The sequence below is a fragment of the Stegodyphus dumicola genome, chromosome 12, assembly GCF_044657685.1.
Source record: "Stegodyphus dumicola isolate Sdum_Otavi_A_Nest chromosome 12, ASM4465768v1".
Lineage (NCBI taxonomy): Eukaryota > Metazoa > Arthropoda > Arachnida > Araneae > Eresidae > Stegodyphus > Stegodyphus dumicola.
Window position 1 is genome coordinate 116,418,845 of NC_140779.1, and position 17,704 is coordinate 116,436,548.

At 32.8% G+C, this 17,704-nt stretch overlaps 1 protein-coding gene across 10 annotated transcripts in view; it reads left to right on the plus strand.

Annotated features, from left to right (window-relative positions):
- Window positions 1-17,704, plus strand: part of LOC118183509 (uncharacterized) — a 175,200-nt gene that overhangs the window by 77,933 nt on the left and 79,563 nt on the right. For all 10 annotated transcript variants that reach the window (XM_085806847.1, XM_085806851.1, XM_085806848.1 and 7 more), the window contains 4 exons: window positions 2,831-3,088; window positions 3,366-3,458; window positions 10,797-10,884; window positions 11,561-11,694. In XM_085806847.1, coding sequence (XP_085662973.1) covers window positions 2,831-3,088; window positions 3,366-3,458; window positions 10,797-10,884; window positions 11,561-11,694 — 573 coding nt within the window. The remainder of the gene's footprint in view (window positions 1-2,830; window positions 3,089-3,365; window positions 3,459-10,796; window positions 10,885-11,560; window positions 11,695-17,704) is intronic.

The following is a 17,704-nucleotide window of genomic DNA, read 5'->3' on the forward strand; positions in this document are numbered from 1 at the left end:
AGTACTGTAAATTGAAATTTTATTATTTTAAATAATATTTCTAATTTATGCAAAACATTTTGACAGTTTTAATGTATATTTTTCTATTATTTAAATCAATTAAACTAATTCACATGCAAAAACAATTAATTTTTACTAGGTTTTTGGACGTGGATACAGGATTTATCCACCGCTCTTTTAGGGGAGTTACACTGATCTTGAAAACGCTGCATTGCCTCTCTACCTGAGAGAAGAGTTTGACTACAGAAATATACACTGAATTGAGAAAATTCATGGGGATAGCAATATGCATATATACAGATGGCAGTAGTATCGCATAGAAAATGTATAAATGCGAAGTGCTTTGGCAGGGCTTTCATTTGTGTTCAAGTTATTCATGTGAACAGGCTTTGACGTGATTATGGCCGCACGACGAGAATTAACAGACTTCGAACGCGGAATGGTACTTGGAGCTAGACGCACGGGTCATTCCATTTCGGATATCGTTAGGGAATTCAACATTCCGAGATCCACAGTGTCAAGAGTGTGCCGAGAGTATTTAATTTCAGGCATAACATCTCACCATGGACAGAGCAGTGGCCGACCACCTGCACTTAACGAACGAGACCAGCGACGTTTACGTAGAGTTGTCAATGTTCACAGACAAGCAACAATGCGTCAAATAACCCCAGAAATCAATGTGGGACGTACGAGAGACGTGTCCGATAGAACAGTGCAGCGAAATTTGTCTTTCTTGGGCTATGCCAGCAGAAGACCGACTCGAGTGCCTTTAATGACAGCACGACATCGCCTGCAGCGACTCTCGTGGGCTCGTGAGCATATCGGTTGGTCCCTAAACGAATGGAAAACCGTGGCTTGGTCAGATGAGTCACGATTTCAGTTGGTAAGAGCTGATGGTAGGGTTCGAGTGTGGTGCAGACCCCACGAAGCCATGGACCCAAGTTGTCAACAAGACACTGTTCAAGCTGGTGGTGGTTCCATAATGGCCTGGGCTGTTTTTATATGACATGGACTCGGTCCTCTGGTGCAACTGAACCGATCATTGACTGGAAATGGATACCTTCAGCTACTTGGAGATCACTTACAGCCATTCATGGACTTCACATACTCAAACAACGATGGGATTTTTATGGATGACAATGCACCATGTTACCGGGCCACAATTGTTCGCGATTAGTTAGAAGAACATTCTGGACAATTCCAGCGAATGCTCTGGCCACCTAGATCGCCCAACATGAATCCCATCAAACATTTATGGGACATCATCGAGAGGTCAGTTCGTGCCCAAAACCCTGCACCGTCAACACCTTTCACAATTATGGACGTCTATAGAGGCAGCATATCTCAATGTTCCTGCAGGGGACTTCCAACGACTTGTTGAGTCTGTGCCAGTTCGAGTTGCTGCACTTCACCGGGTAAAAGGAGGACCGACAAAATATCAGGAGGTATCCCATGACTTTTGCCACTTCAGTGTAAACTACAGAATACAGAACACCCCTACAGAAGTATAAACTGTCAAACAGTTTTATATTTCTGTAGGGGTGCAAGTAATGAGGTTTTGGGCTTGATTTGACTCTCAGTATAGCTTTTCTGTTTGGCCAGAATGTTCACGTTTTTTAGAGACACAATATTTAGAATACTTTCTCTATGTGGATAATTTTTTTATATTATTTTAAATTAGCATTCTACTTTTATAAGATTATAGTACATTTCTTTTATTATTTTAATTTCGACATAATTTTTTAAAGTTTTTTACAATGTCTAGAAAGAGCTTATCTGTACAAGAAACTCTATATGCTATTTTTGAATGTAAGTATATTTTTGAATGCGAAGTACTCTATATGCTATTTTCTATACTGCTATTTTTGAAGATTTGCCATCAGAGGATGGCTCAGCAGTATCTAATGATAGTGATACTGATGAAGACTTTACTCAAGAGGAAACTATTATTTCTAGTTCTGATGATGAAGAAATTGAGAAGTTACAGATTCTCTCTACCTCTCAGCCGCAAGTGAAATGATAAGCATTTTACTGCCAGAATTTACAGAAGACAGTGGCCCATCTTCTGAAGTTTAAGAAATGCAAAATCCAACTCCTCTTGGAGTATTTTTGCTGTTTATTACAGTAAAATTGTATTATTACTTTATTATTGTTACTTTATTCCTCAAACATTTTGTATTTAATTATGATTAAAATTGTTATTTTCATAAATATTAATTTTTCATAAAAAGGTGTCATAATAAGTTGAATTAATTTTTGTCTAACAGGTAAGCTAAATGTCTTAAGTGCATAGTGGCTATAACCTCTCATTACGCCCTAGAAAAAAGACCCCTGATCCAAAAAATTTTTTACGGTCAAATAATGTTTAAGAGGGTTGAGAACATTATGTTTAAAATGTACTTTATCACAAAAAAGATTATTTTAACTTTGCGCCCGCAAAAGGGTTAATGCATCATAATTCCCATGTAACTTGGTACCATAGACATAGGGCGGCATCTGTTGAATTAAAAATATTTACATTTCATTCCATGTAATTGTCACATATACGTTACAGCAGTCTAGGCAGGGGCTAATCCTTAAGACGCAAACATCACACCCGTCATAGAAGAATCGAATGCTGCCATGGCATATATGACACACCCGTACGGAAAGGGTTAAAAATATGCATGCATTACTTTGCGGCCTTCTGTATACTTATAATTTTAAAAAGGGTAAATACATGCAGATGCAGTATATTTTTATTTCTTCATGCATTTTTATAAATTTGAATTATAGTGTATTTTTCTGAATTTCCTTTTTATTTATTTTTTTTTCCTCTCAACTTTATCAGGGTAGGAAGAATGACTGTTACTGTTGGGTGTGCCATAGAGAAAATATTGTTCTGTGTTGTATTGCATGTCCCAGAGCATACCACCATAAATGTGCTGGTGATGTCAATGAAGCATCATCAGAATGGTTTTGTCCAGAATGTCAGCGATCCCTCGTTGCTGATGAACTTGGATGCCGCTCTTCAACATTAAATGACATATCCCTTAAAGACTTGTGTGATCTTTTAAAGCTTAGTCTAAATAAAATGAGGCAGCGAGCAGTAAGTTTTTTAATGATATTGATAACTTTAAAATAATTATAAAAATTTTATGTGTAATGAATAATTTAAATAACACATATTTTTCAATATTCTATGTTTATAATTTTAATATTTAAAAAAATTAATTGCAGATTTAAGTTTTTTTTTTGGGGGGGGGGGCTAAGAATAAATTTTTTTTTCACAACATGTCTGAATTTTATATGGGGTAAAATATGTGTTTTATTGCAGATTACCCGAGTGAATTATTGTGAATAAAAATTCTTTTTTCATTTTCCAGCCTGTTGCATTTCATCAAGCAGTCTCATTAGAGCATTATCCTTTGTATCCACATTATATTATAAACCCTATGGATTTCAGCCTTCTTGAAAAGGTAATACACTTTTTAAGATATTAACTGAATTGTGGTTTTGGTTACTGGATAGCTGTTATCTTACAGCAGTATGTAAATGGCTGTATATTCGTTTACAGTACACAGTGTATTTACAAAATTTTAAGAGTGAGTTTTTTTAATGAATGTAAATGATAAACTAGTGGCAGTAATTACAGATACATATTTGCTTTCTTCCATGAAAATATCTGTTTGCAAAGAGAAGTTTGAGTGGAATTGTTTGTTTAGTTTGTACAACCATTAAAACTATTATGAAACCATTGACCGAAAAGTAACAGTTTTGTTTAATGCATTATCAAGCAACTTATTGAAACAAAAATGTAAGAGTATTAAAACAAAAATGTAACGCCTCTTGCTTGACGAAATTGTCTTATTTATGGGAGTTGTTTTGTGACTTATTTCCTGTTTCCTGAAGTGTAATCTCATATTAAATCATTTAGGAAGTTCAAAAGAGTCTAGATGTTGATGGAGGAGTATTTTAAGAATTACTTCTATGAGTAAGCCAAGTAGACTTGTACTGGGTTGCCATGCTACCTGGAAAACTGGAAAAAGTCAGGAAATTCAAAAATTGACCAAAAATTCAGGGAAAAGTTGGGGAATTTAAATAGTTTAGTCAAAAATCTGGAAAAGTCGGGGAATTTCACACAGTGATCCCCCCCCCCCCCAAAGTAAGTTTTGCGCCAATGTTGAAAGTGATCACTTTCTTGGGGAATTGTGTATCGTGTGAGCGTCGTTCGGGCAGCTGACATAGAGCCAATTTTCGCAGCTCCAATTAGATTTGTCTTTTAGAAAGGGAAAGCAAGTTTCAGTTTCCAGTAACCTCGAGAATTGCATGTACAATGCATGTTGAACTAAACAAAATACTTATTCTCATATAAAACAAATTTGGTGTAATCTTAGTATACCATGGAGGTTAGAATCAAAGAATATGTATTTAAGAAGGAAAACTTCTCTGCAACAAGAGGGGCTCTGTTCCAACGTAGGGGGAAACAGCCTGAGTTTATAAAATGAATATCGTTTAAAATTTCTTTAAACTTTAAACGAACAATTTTTTTTTTTTTTTTTTTGTACAAGCAAATTAATCAATGGATTAGTTCTTTTGAGCATTAAAAAAAAAAAAAAACTACGAAAATCTGTGTTTAAATTATTGCGAAAAATCAAAGAAGAAACGTTTTGTCAAAGAACATTTTTTGTTTGATTTTTCACAATAATTTAAACACGGATTTTTGTAGGTTTTTTTGGGGGGGGGGTCTCTGAAGGACTATTGTTTTTGTTTTGCGATTTTGCATCGATTTTCTACAAACAGCAGATCACTTTTCAAACTGTTGCCATAAAGTATTATCGCTCTGTGTTATATTTAAAGAAATTAAATAATGAAAAATCTGCGTAAATGTATGTATATTTCTCGCACTGTGATCAAACAATGGTACATAGAGCCATCGAATTTTGAATAACGTAATCTTCCTACAAGTATGGGCATGTAAAAGACCAAATTTGAAATTTGGAATTATGTTTTATTATCGCTTTCCTATTTTGTAAAACTTAAGCGAATTTTTGATTAACAAACTCACGTATTTCAAATGGCAATGTTGTACAGAAAAAACATTTTTATCTCCAGCATGTGATTCTCTGTATTGGAAATTCTAAAGATATGCTCATTTTAAAACTATTTTGCAATATTGCTGTTGATGGTTTAAGTGCGAAGAACATGTTATTTAATAAATAAACGTAACACACAAAATGTTTAAAAAGTGCCCCTTTGGACATAATTTAAAATCTGAAACATTTCAGATTTTCTTTCTTTTTTTCAAACACATGTTCCTCAATTTCCTATACACATCGCGGAGAAGGAAATTCTGGCCTCCAGGTTTCGCCGCCAAATCCCTTGGCAAATTTTCCCTCCGCATTCTAGCGGCGTAATGGCATTACATCTATGGAACCTTTCCTTCTTTACTTAGACATTCTTTGGTTAGAATAACCTCCATATATTCTATTCTAACCTCCAGGTACGGTACACACAAGATTTGGTGTCATTATAATGAGCGGTAAACGGGTCGTTTTGGTGTTGCCGACAATTTTCAAAATCGTGCATTTTGTCATTTTTGCAGTAAAATAGAAAAATAGTAATCAGTCATCTAGCCTAACCATTTAATATAACTATATTCGCTAAAATATTGTTGATTATTCTAATACAATTTTTAAGTAATTATCTTTATTTTATGTTATTCGTATCATTTAATGTTTCTTCTTCCCTCTAAATTTATTTATTATTTGTAAATAATACTTTCAAATTTCAGGAAATTTTCTCTGTCATAATCCTGAAATGAATTCTAGCAGTATGATGACATACCATCACGAAATTTAATGCACATATTTCTTTGCTTATGTATGCTGCTAAATAAATATAAAATACCTGAATTTATTTAAAAATACCATTAAATAGATTTCTTTCTTTCATTCAGCTGCAAAATGTTTGCAAAAAAAAAGACATTTTTTAATTGAGATTGGGCAGATTCTAATCTCAATCTTCAGTGGAGAAAACAACTCTTATTATAGTTATACTAGTAATATTTTTGGCATTATATATATATATAAAGTCGTATGTAATTGGCAAATTTTTGTGTTTTCAAGTAATACCATAATTAATTTACCTCTTAGCACAGCCAACGTGATTTACGCGGATAGACTGGGATCTTCTTAAAACCCACCTGGAAAAGTCTTGGAATTTCATTCTCCTGTTTGAGTGGCAACCCTGCTTGTAGCTTCAAGGGGAACAGATGTATAAATTTGAACAGTTGAAACAATTGAAACAACATTGTTTTAACAAAGTTGCTTTCTTGTGGTCTCAGTTTTTCATGAATTCAATCTTAAATCTTTTTAGAGACAGTTGGTATATATGTGGCTGGTAAAGAGTAATTAGAAACCAAAATGCTGCAGAAATTGCCAGTGCTCAAATTATTTTTTCTGGAAGTGAAAAAAAAAAAAAAAATGATGCAGCAGTTCTTAGTGTGTTATTGCCTGCAGTGCCCTGATATCTGCTTTCTTGACTGGGCCTCGGTGTGCATGAGCATATATCCTTGACAAGCTGTCAAGTTGTCACAGCCCGCCCCTTCCCTGGTCCAAGTTCCCAAGCGAACTGAAGGGATGAAAGGCTGAGTAAACCTTGTCCGGCCCAAGGATCGAACCAGGGGCCTGTGATGCTGCTATGCAACAAGCTAGCCACTGGGCCCTTTTTCTTTCCTGAAAGTAATCAGATTAAAATCTTGATTCTAAGGTATTATGCCTTCAGTGAATATTATAATTGAAATTTACTCAAATTGCCAGTAGTTTACAGGAAAAGGACATAGTAAAATAGATCACTGGGCATTGATGCAATATTTTTTTAGCATATAGCAGACAAAATAGTAATACTTCAAACAGTGTTTAAAAAAGGAAAAATAGGTATACACCACTATTAAAATATGCATATATTTCAAAGTGCTTAGAAACATATAAAAAATAACAATTTTTATAACAATAATAATAAAATACAATAATTAATGCAACATTTAAGGTATGACATTCACTTTTTTAACACTTATTCATTCATTCACAGTAACGGCATTTAAAAGAAGTAAAATGAGGGAGAACACAAAGCACCTAAACATATTGTTCTGTGTGTGTGTATGTGTTTGTAATAGATTGAATGCACAAAGCACCAGTGATAGCTTCTTAAAATTGGTTTAACCAAAAGAAACACATTACAATTCTGGAACTTTCCACAAAAATATTCATACAGCTCTTCTGAGTATCACAGAGCACGATCAGTAATTATACTTCAAACTATTAAGAAAGTTAAACGTAATGCAATGCAAAGTGCATCTAAATAGTGAAGCTGACCTGAAGATATTTCAATAGTCTGAAGTTGACTCTGAATGGAAAAATTGAGAGCTAATGCTGCCTTTGGTCTTATAAGTTTTCCCCCCGCCACTGAGAAATTTTTAATATCTTTCATTTCTTGAAATTGCTGGAAGACATATACAGTTAAAGTTACGTGTAAGGGCCAGATATGGGTTACATGGTTATGGATATGCAGTTACATACAGAGATCAATTATAGTTATTCTGGTACCATACCCAAATGTCGGCAAATGGTTTCCAAGTTTAGCCGCTTTTTGCAATTTCTCGCCAAAACCATTGCCAGCTTTACAATATCTTGCCAGTTTACAAAGATAACCATTTACGTCAATGTTAAATAGACTGGCCCCCTATAATCTTATTTTTCCAGCAGAGCTTTGTGTCTTTCGTGCATTCCATTACATGTTGCATTATACAAAATATACTACACTTTCACATATAATTTCGCTAAAATCGTAACAATATGTACATTACGAAAACTGAAAAAACCGTAATAAACTGATATAATACTAATAAAATGTAGTATTTACAATTTGCTTGAAATTTTAAATACAATTCTTAGATAATGCTGTTTTGCACTTTATACAAAATGCAAGAGGTTTTGATTGTCATGCTTATTTTCAAGAGGCTTTGGAATTGTCCTGGAAGTAAATATGTTATTTTAGTATTTTAAGAAAGCATTCCTAGTGGAAATATTCTGAGCCAACTCAATACCTAAGTCTTTTGCTTCACTCCAATAATCTCTTTTCACTTGGAAGATTATGGTAGCCAGAAAAAACTAAAAGCCCTATGAATATGTGTATATCTTCTGTGGTAATATTAAAATCATGATTGTTCTTTACATTTTTAGTATAGCTAATTGTCCCTTCTACTGTTAAATGCCACAACGCGCAATGAATTGGAAGTTGATCTGTCAGCACTATCCTTATCTTCAGGGCAGATGTTTTTATTTTATTTGGCTTATAATTCCTTACTAAATGTAGTATTTCATCTCAATGTACTCCGTCTTTGATATGATTTAAATCATATTCCTCATCATTATAATTCACTTCCGTGAAGTGAAGAAAGTGACAGAGAGGCTGGCACAAAGTGCAAGCTGGAACTTTAGTGAAGAAAGTGACACAGAGGTTATTGAAAACGAAAAAATTTCGATTGACAAATTAGTCAGTATTTTTGACACAGCAATTATAGGACTTGAACAGCAGAATTTTGTAACTGAAAAAGAAATTATGTCTGTTTATAGAATTAAAGAGAAAGTATTATCACATAGAACGAAGCAACTTAAACAACTTACATTGAAAGAAATGTTTAATAAAGTAAACAAATAAATATTAAGCTTTTTTTTGTAAATTTTGATACCCTTTAGATCATAATTGTTCTTTATTTCATAAATTACGGTTTCATATTTTTAATTTTATAATTTCTGCATGCCATCTTACCAGATTTAAACTGATGATCTATAATCCGGAATCGCCGAAGTTCCGACGAGTCCGGATTAACGACTTTTGACTGTAGAATCATCTGAACTACCCAAGACTGCTGTCAGTTGAAAGACAGAGAAACTGCTAAGAATAAGCTTCTTCTTCTTTTCCCCGTGTGTGCGTGTTGTCATGCGAGTTCTACTTCCATATCATTTCAGACATATGATCCTATGGGCCCTTTTCTATATAAAATTTCTGTAGTATGCTTGACCAGTCTCTCTCAAAATTTTCTAAATTTTTTTCCATTATAGTCAAAACTCCTGGAATGTTGCTAAAAATTGATATTCTGGATCAAGTCATTTATTGTAGATACAGATATAGGTATTGCTGCTGGTGCGAGTTTAGCTTGAAGTGGAGTATCCGATCTAAAGAAAAGAGAATTCAGAACTCAACGCAGAACCTTATCTGTTAAGGTTGCATCAAAAATAGTGGAAAGAAACCCATTTAAATGTAGCTTGGCCAAATATATTTCTTTATTAGATCTACTAAGCTTATTGTGTCTAATGAATTTCTATGTGAGAAAAGGGATGCAATGTGACTTGATCTCTTTTATGAGAACTTGATTAATAATTCAGATTTTGAAGAACTTGAAGTGTTGTAAAATTAAATCCGATTTTATCACATGGCATGCCACAGTAGAAAGTGGTTTCTCAGTTAATAATCATATATTGGTCTTTTAATAATCATCGAGCAGATATGTTTCTTCAGTTGACTCTCAAATTGCAGAAATAAACAACAAATCTGGTTTTGTGCTGACTTTTAGTATTTTTTCTATTAAAATTTTATTTAAATATTCCAGATGTCCCCCCTTGCTTTTTTGTCTTCAATTCTAATAAAAATTCCATTCCAAAATTTTTATTTGATATTTTTCAAAACAATAAAGCTGTCATTCATGGCATAATTTTATCTTAATTAATGATAGAAAAAAACCACTGTTTAAAAGTTTACATATTGCATTGAAAAATCAATGAAATTTAATTTCTGATTTTGTTTATTACTTTGAATGTATGTTTTTTATGTATGTAAAATTATTTTAACTAATTATATTTTTGCTTTTTTTATTATGTATGTACTTCAGCGTCAGTGACTGCATATATTCCAGATGCACTAATAATCACTCCTGGTATATTATATATCATTTTCATGTAATTAGAAAGGGAATTTATTTGGGCTTAACTAATTTTATGACTGACTGAAGAAAATGATGGTTTAGTATGTAATTATCGTATAGCAAGTTTCTTTAGTTTGACAGAAACTTAGTTTGAAAGTTAATCAGGATAGCAACTCCTATTATAGTTATAATAGTAATGATTTCATTTTTTAAAAGTAATGATTTGTATGTATATGTATCAAAGTCATTTGTAATTGGCAAATTTTTTGTGTTCTCAAGTGGTAGCATAATTTATTTATTCGTAGTATAGCCAATGCACACTACCCAGCTAGACTGGGATTTTCTTAAAATACACCTGCAAAAGTCAGGCAATTTCATTCGCCTGTTTGAGTGGCAACCCTTCATATGCATAACATGCAGGGCAAACATTTTCTCTTAGAATGTAACATCGTTATAAATATTTCGTAACATTTAATGAAGTGGTATATATGCATGTATGTTTGTGTTTATGATCAGCAAGTCCATATTCATCTATTAATCTCTCTAATGGTTTGTGTACTACTAAGCAGTATATGTGAGAATTTTTTTTTTAATTCATTAGCTATCTATGTAAAAAAAAAAAAAAAATCATGAGCACATATTTTGCTGTTGGATTTAATATTCTCATCATTGCCATGAAAAATATTTTTGTAATATCAAGTATTCTACATAAATCTTAAGTGTTTTTATTTTGTAATAATTTTAATGTACATTTTGCACATAACTGTGTCTCATCAATATTTGTTTAGGAATTAAGAAAATTTTATGCTTATAATTAAGCTTTCAATTACAGAACATCAAACAGAAAAAGTATGGAAGTACTGAAGCATTTTTATCAGATGTCAAGTGGATATTGCACAATTCTTGTGTCTTTAATGGAAGTATGTAAATGAAAATCCTTTATAAAATCATTTAAATATTACTTTTTATTCCTTTAACATAATCGATTATTCAGAAACATTTTTTAAAAAAATTCATGTGATTTTCTTTTTAGCAAACTTGAATATAAATAATGTATTTTGATTAGTACTGTAAAGAATTCAATAAGATATTTAATTAAATATTGCTAAATATCCCTTTCAGTTAAGTTTGAATGCTCTTAAAACTGCTCAACTTAAAGATTGCGATTTTTGTTGATGTACTATTTTGTAGAGCTTGTAAATATTTTTCTTATATTGAGCAACTGTAATGAATAATTTTCCATATGTTGAACCAATATATTAAGTTTCTGTGTTTGTATTGCGGATGTGGATAGTTTACACTGCACATCTGTTGGTTTTTTTATGGTGACATCCAGTTTGACCATTCTTAAAATTTCTGGATGGATGGTGCTAGGGTTATAACAAGTATACAGAGAAGTAAATATAGTCTACCTGAAAAATGATTTTATTTCAGAGAAGTAAATATATTGTACATGAAACAGTGTTTTGTTGCTTAAAAATCAAAATTCACTTAAGCATTCATTTTGTTAATTACATATGTCACTTATTATTTTCTAGCAATTTAAAAGAAAATGGTTCATTTGTTGTGTTCATTAGTTATAAATGTTCTTTATAGCTCAGCACCCCTTAAGTACAAATGCAAAATCTATGGTGAAAACTTGTGAAAATGATATGCAAGAAATTGAAGTGTGCCCTGATTGCTTTATGCACAGTGTTGTTCGTCGTAAATACTGGTTCTCAGAAGTTTGTGTATGTATGAATTTTCTGAATGCAATCGAGTTTTTTAAATATAATATTAGTAAGAATAAATTGTTTGTTTTGATAATTATAATTGTTATAGTATATATTTAAAAAATATGTATGCTATGAATGTATAATTGAATTCTATTTTTATGTAATGCAGGTTATTAGTTTTAACAATCAATTCATTGCTCAGAGGGGGAAAGTAGTACTATCTCGGTCCAAACACAAAATGGCCATGCATATAAGATGACCTTAAGGTATTTCACAAGAATGAAAAATTAACCTATGTGTAAAACAACCTTGCGTTATGCAAGATTTATATGAGCAAGTTATTTCAAGAAAAGAATGATGAAATTATTTAAATACCATAACTTTAAGTAAAATGAAATAATATTAAGCATAAAAATTAAAGGTTAATTAATAAATTATCTTGATACATTTTTTTAAAAGCTAGGTCATATACATAATTCTAATATTGTTTTTCAAAGTGTATACTTTTTTTTCCCCCTTGGTAAGCTTTTTCATATATTTAATTTTTAATTTGTTGATACAGTCAAAAGTCGTTAATTCGGACACCCATAATCCGGACCTCAAAGCTAAAAACTTTCTGCGCATGCGCCTAGTTGGCGCATGCACACAGGCGTTTTACACGTGCGCGTAGGACCTTGATTACTGTGCATATGCATGTGCGCAAGTGCAGAATACGTTTTTGCCTGCGCGTTTAATGTATAACGGACGGTGTAAGCTAAAATTATCTAATTATCTATTTCAGTTAATGTTAATGATTGCGTTGTTCCTTTTAATCTTCGAATTGGATTCCGCTTATTATTTTTTGCAGACTGTAAGAGCAATTTTATAAAAGTAAACTTGAACTTTCGATTATGTCAAATAGAATTTCCGATGCTGGAACTTCCAAAGGATCTACAAAAACGAAAGTATGTTTCGATGTCCAACAAACAAAAAGTGGAATTGTTGCAAAAAATGGATAAAGACATGAAGAATGTGACAGAGAGGTTAGTGAAAACGAAAAAATTTCGATTGACAAGTTAGTCGGTATTCTCGGCACCGCAATTAACGGGACTTGAACAGCGGAATTTTGTAACTGAACAAGAAATTATGTCTGTTTATAGAATTAAGGAGAAAGTATTATCACATAAAATGAAGCAATTTAAACAACTTACATTGAAAGAAATGTTTAATAAAGTAAACAAATAAATATTAAGCTTTTTTTTTTTTTTTTTTTTTTTTTTTTTTTTTTTTTTTGTAAATTTTGGTACCCCTTAGATCATAATTGTTCTTTATTTCATAAATTACGGTTTCATATTTTTAATTTTAGAATTTCTGCATGTCATCTTACAAGATTTAAACTGATGATCTATAATCCGGAAAAATCGATAATCCGGAATCGCCGAAGTCCCGACGAGTCCGGATTAACGACTTTTGACTGTGCACAGTATCTCCAGGCTGTTGTTTTTAAAATCTTTGGAATATCCTTCAACATAGATGAAATCTCTATTAGTCTTCCATAACCAAACTTGATATTTCTTGAATTCCTATCAACTCTGCATGATATCTTCATCATCTCAGTTACTGTGTGTTCATTCATCCTTTCGCTTGTGAACATCTTCTAAACGTGCTCATAGATCTTCAAGTACTGCCAAAACAAAGGTAATTGTCAGAGCAGGTTACATGTCATCTAAAGAGCAAGTTACAGATGAATCATGGCTTCTGCAATGGTTGAAATTTCTTGATCAGGAATGCTATAAACTTCTGGCCATTTACTTAAGTAAACCATGATAAATAAGGTGTACTTCTCTTGCTTCCTTTAATTGTAAAGTAAAGGACTGAGAATATTCCGGAGCCATCCTTTTGAATGGTATTCTTATATTGTAGTGTTGTAATCTTTCTTGTGTACATGTGTGCTGGCCTTTTTGAATTCCACATGCATTGCATGGTTTTCATCCTTTTTCTACATCTCCTTTGACCTTTTTTAAGAAGAAATGTTTCAGAACTTTATGGAGTGTCTTAAACAAAATGTCCTCCAGATTAGCTACTGTGAAGCTTTGTCAACTGTAAGAATGCCTGATCTCAGTAAGATGAATTGGCCATCTTTTTTCATTTTCTCTTTTGTGAAAGAGAACTCCATCTCATAAGTTAAATGAATCCTATAAAGTCCAATATCATTGTTTTCTTGTCAACTGAGTTTTCCACTTCCATTAATTTCATTAGTAGCCTCAATTTAGGATTGCCCTTTTGTGAGCCCTATAGTTCTTCATTGCTCCATGGATAAGTCTGTGGTGGAGAGTATGTAATGTCTGACCACTGGGATTTCAGAGCTGTATTTTTCCTATCACCACTGCATAGGTGCATCAGGTGAAGTTTCTTTTGCAATTATGGATTTCCTTTTCATATTCCTATGGCCATTGTGTCCATCTAGCTTCTCGACTCTTCAGATTTTTTAAAATAAGTATCCAGCTTAATGAAGCATGCTCAATGTGCAACAGGAATTTAAGGCCATCCACGTAATCATAGAAGTGTTCTACTGCTTCTACAATGGCTAACAATTTTTTTGCGGACACAATAATATCTGTCTGACATTGAGAGGCTTTTACTAAAACTGGCGGTGACATTCTCTTGACCATAAAAAAACAGCTCCAGTTCTTTTATCATTGCTATCTTTACTGACAGTGAAGTCACATTCAGGTTAGAGGTAAGTTAGCATAATCATGGAAGTCTAAACATCCTTCAGGGCTTTAAGTGCTTCTTCATACTTATCAGTCCACAAAAACTTTTGCTTAGCTTCTGTTATGTGATATAAATGCATTATAATTTTAAAGAAACCTTTAGCAAATCTTCGGCAGAGTGTGAGAAAGTAATGGGAGTGATACCATTCATGAAAAGACTTTATTTTGGCAGGATCCATGCATACGCCTTCAGCAAAGATAACTTTCTGGTGACATAATTTGCATGTTGGGGGGGGGGGGATTTATCAGCTTGAGTTTCTTTCTTTGGTGACTGGATCCCACTAGTCTGCCTGCAAAATCATTTCAAATTTTGTTTACTTCCCATGGTGACTTTCCATCACATGGTAAGAGCTTTATTACAGGAGAGATGATTAATTTAGGATGTTCATAGTAGGATGAGCCAGAGTGTAAATGATGATGGAAGTCCGAGCTGACATGTAGTATGCAAAGCATATCAACTCCAGAATTTTACTTTCTAAGCTTTCAATTTCTTTCTCGAATCTGTCATGAATAGCACTAATTTCTTGATTAACATTCTCTGTCTATAATTTTTCTTTTATAGCCTCTATTTTCTCATTTGCAGCATTAAAAATTTTCTATTCAAAGTTGACAATGTTCTGTTTTATTTTAGTAGCATTTGCTGATGTATCTATCGTTGAGGGCTGGTGAGCTGCTTTCCTTCATTTCTGTTGCTTTTTTCTTCATATGAATGGCATTTACTTCAATAGAGTTCATTTCAGCAGAATTCACTGTTGCTCCCTTGCATTTCTGCAGCATTTCTTCAATTATATTCTTTGTTTTGACAAAACTTCCAGCAGTTATCTCTGTAATAGCTTTCAGCTACTTTTCCATCTTCATCGTTATCAGCATTCAAAGAGATTCCTTTATTCGGATTCCATTTGTTGTGAACTATGAGTCTCTGTAAATAACCATTCCAGAAGTGTAGGAAGAAATTAATAATTTATTATAAATAATAACAAACAGAAAAATAAATAGTACTAAATAGCTCAAGGAGAGCATGGATGTAAAGCAAATCTCATTAATGAGAAATTTTGTAAATTTCTAATGTCACTCGCTCAGTAAACTCTTTCTCTTTGAACTGTGGTATCTCAAAGCTAATTAATAATTGAAAGTCCGTCCACACGTTTACACGCGACTATGTGTATCGAAGAATGAAACATGTCAGCAACAAAAATCTGTCCAAATGAAATCTGCATTCAGCCAACTGAATAGTTAAGCAGAAAAATCATGCTGACACTCACAGAAAGCTGTAAGCGCAAAACGTTTCATCTGTTGTTTCGTGGTTTGTTCAGCATAATGTCTCTTGGTTTGTTTTATTATAAAATTTTTCTTAGTAAGCAGTTTAACAAGAAAGCATCTCTTCTTAGTGTCAACAAAATTTTGCTCATAATGTTCCTTTTCAAATGTTTGAGAACTGTCATTTATATCATCTTACGAAAAGATTTCAATCTCAAAGAATTTTTTGGCAGATTGTTTTAAAGAACTCCTATCTGAAATATCAGCAAGACCAGTAAACTTGTAAGAAACTATATTTTTTACAGTTCCTGTAACCAAATAGCCAAAAACGCTGTTCTGAAACATCAAATTATTATTATGATTTGTATATTTCTGCCTCAGGTAATTCAAAATATATCTCTTAGTTTTTAAGTAAATTTATTTTACTTAGAATGTAAAATGTACGGTCAGCTAGTTTTAATTTGCGAGATATGAATACGAGAAACGTTGATTTTCTTTAGAAGTGTTAATTCTGTTATTGTAAGTAATACAAGAAATGATAATGTTTTTCAAAAGTTATATTGAGATTCTCCAAGGAAAAATGACACTCCATCAACATAATCCAGATCATTGATCAATTTTCAGAATTGAACTGATAGCAGTCAATTTAGGACTCAAGACTATACTAACGTAGAATAATTTTGAAGGTCTATGGATCCTATCTGATAGCTGAAGCTCATTCCAACATCTTAGTAACTGGATTTACATGTGTGCTAAGATCTATCATACAAAAACTACACCTATTTTCTCAGCATCATGATATCTATTTTTAGTGGATCCTATCCCACATAGATCTTTATGGCAAGCAAACTAGCAAAGGAGGGCTGTGGCCTTTTAACTCATCCTCTTCCACCCTTACCTATCTGGAATTATTTTCACTGAAAATATCACAAATCATGGTGGAGTGGTTGATCCCCCCCACCCATCTATGGTACTTGGGCTGCAAACCTGGGTGGACTCTGTCCCTTGAGTGTGACAGGTGCTTCCAAACTGCACTCTCATGTATTGCTAGCGGTCATATTATGAGCCTCTCTTTCAAGGAGGGCATGAAAATCTTTGCCACATGTACTAAGTGCTGAGAACATCAGGCATCTGCTGAGCACATATTAAGCTGCTTCAGCCTCTTTAAAAAAAGGGAGGATATTTACTCCAATTCCCTTCTTTTGCTTGACTTTCTTAAAGTCAACGGTCTTTTGGATCTTGTCTGACTTCGTCAGAAACTGGAGGAAAAGCAACAACATACATTCAGCTATCCTTTCATTTATTCTGTGTTTGCCGAGCTTTTATTGTACAATTAAAAAAATACGGAATGATATTTCTTATGAGCTAAATTTGAGCTAGTACATTGTTTTTCATTAGCATAAACTATTTATGTATTTGAATCTAAAAAATATTTGATATAAGAGTGAGCTACAACTCTCCTAGCAGATATTAAATGACCTCATGGTTAAATCAGCATTTTAAAATATGAACAAGATGCTTAACTAATCCCGATTATTGGATTTCTAATGTCGTTTATATTTAACACTGCTATAGCTATTTTGGGGGTATTTTTCCTTCATTTTAGAAAAAAATTCCTCTTTTGTAATTTTATTGATGGGTTTTGTGTTACTGAACCAAGAATGTCTTTGTTCTATTATCCATCTTTGTGTTTTCTATATGTATAATTTCAAATCCTAGGAACATGAGGAATGATTTCAGCAAAGTCTAATTTTGCTATCAGCAAACTCTTTGTTTATCAAGAATATTTTCTTTTCTCACAGCTGTCAGTTAAGCTTATAACTTCATTTGAAACCTTAGCTATGAAATATTGTAAATTTTTTTCCAAATGCCACAAGTTTCTAATCTTGAAATACCTGTTTGAGAATACTTTTTAAAAAACCAATGCAGGATAATCATGAATTCAGTATATTCTCTCTTCTCTTAAAGGCAAATCTTTAGATACTTTGTTATTTAGATGTATGGCAATAGCAATT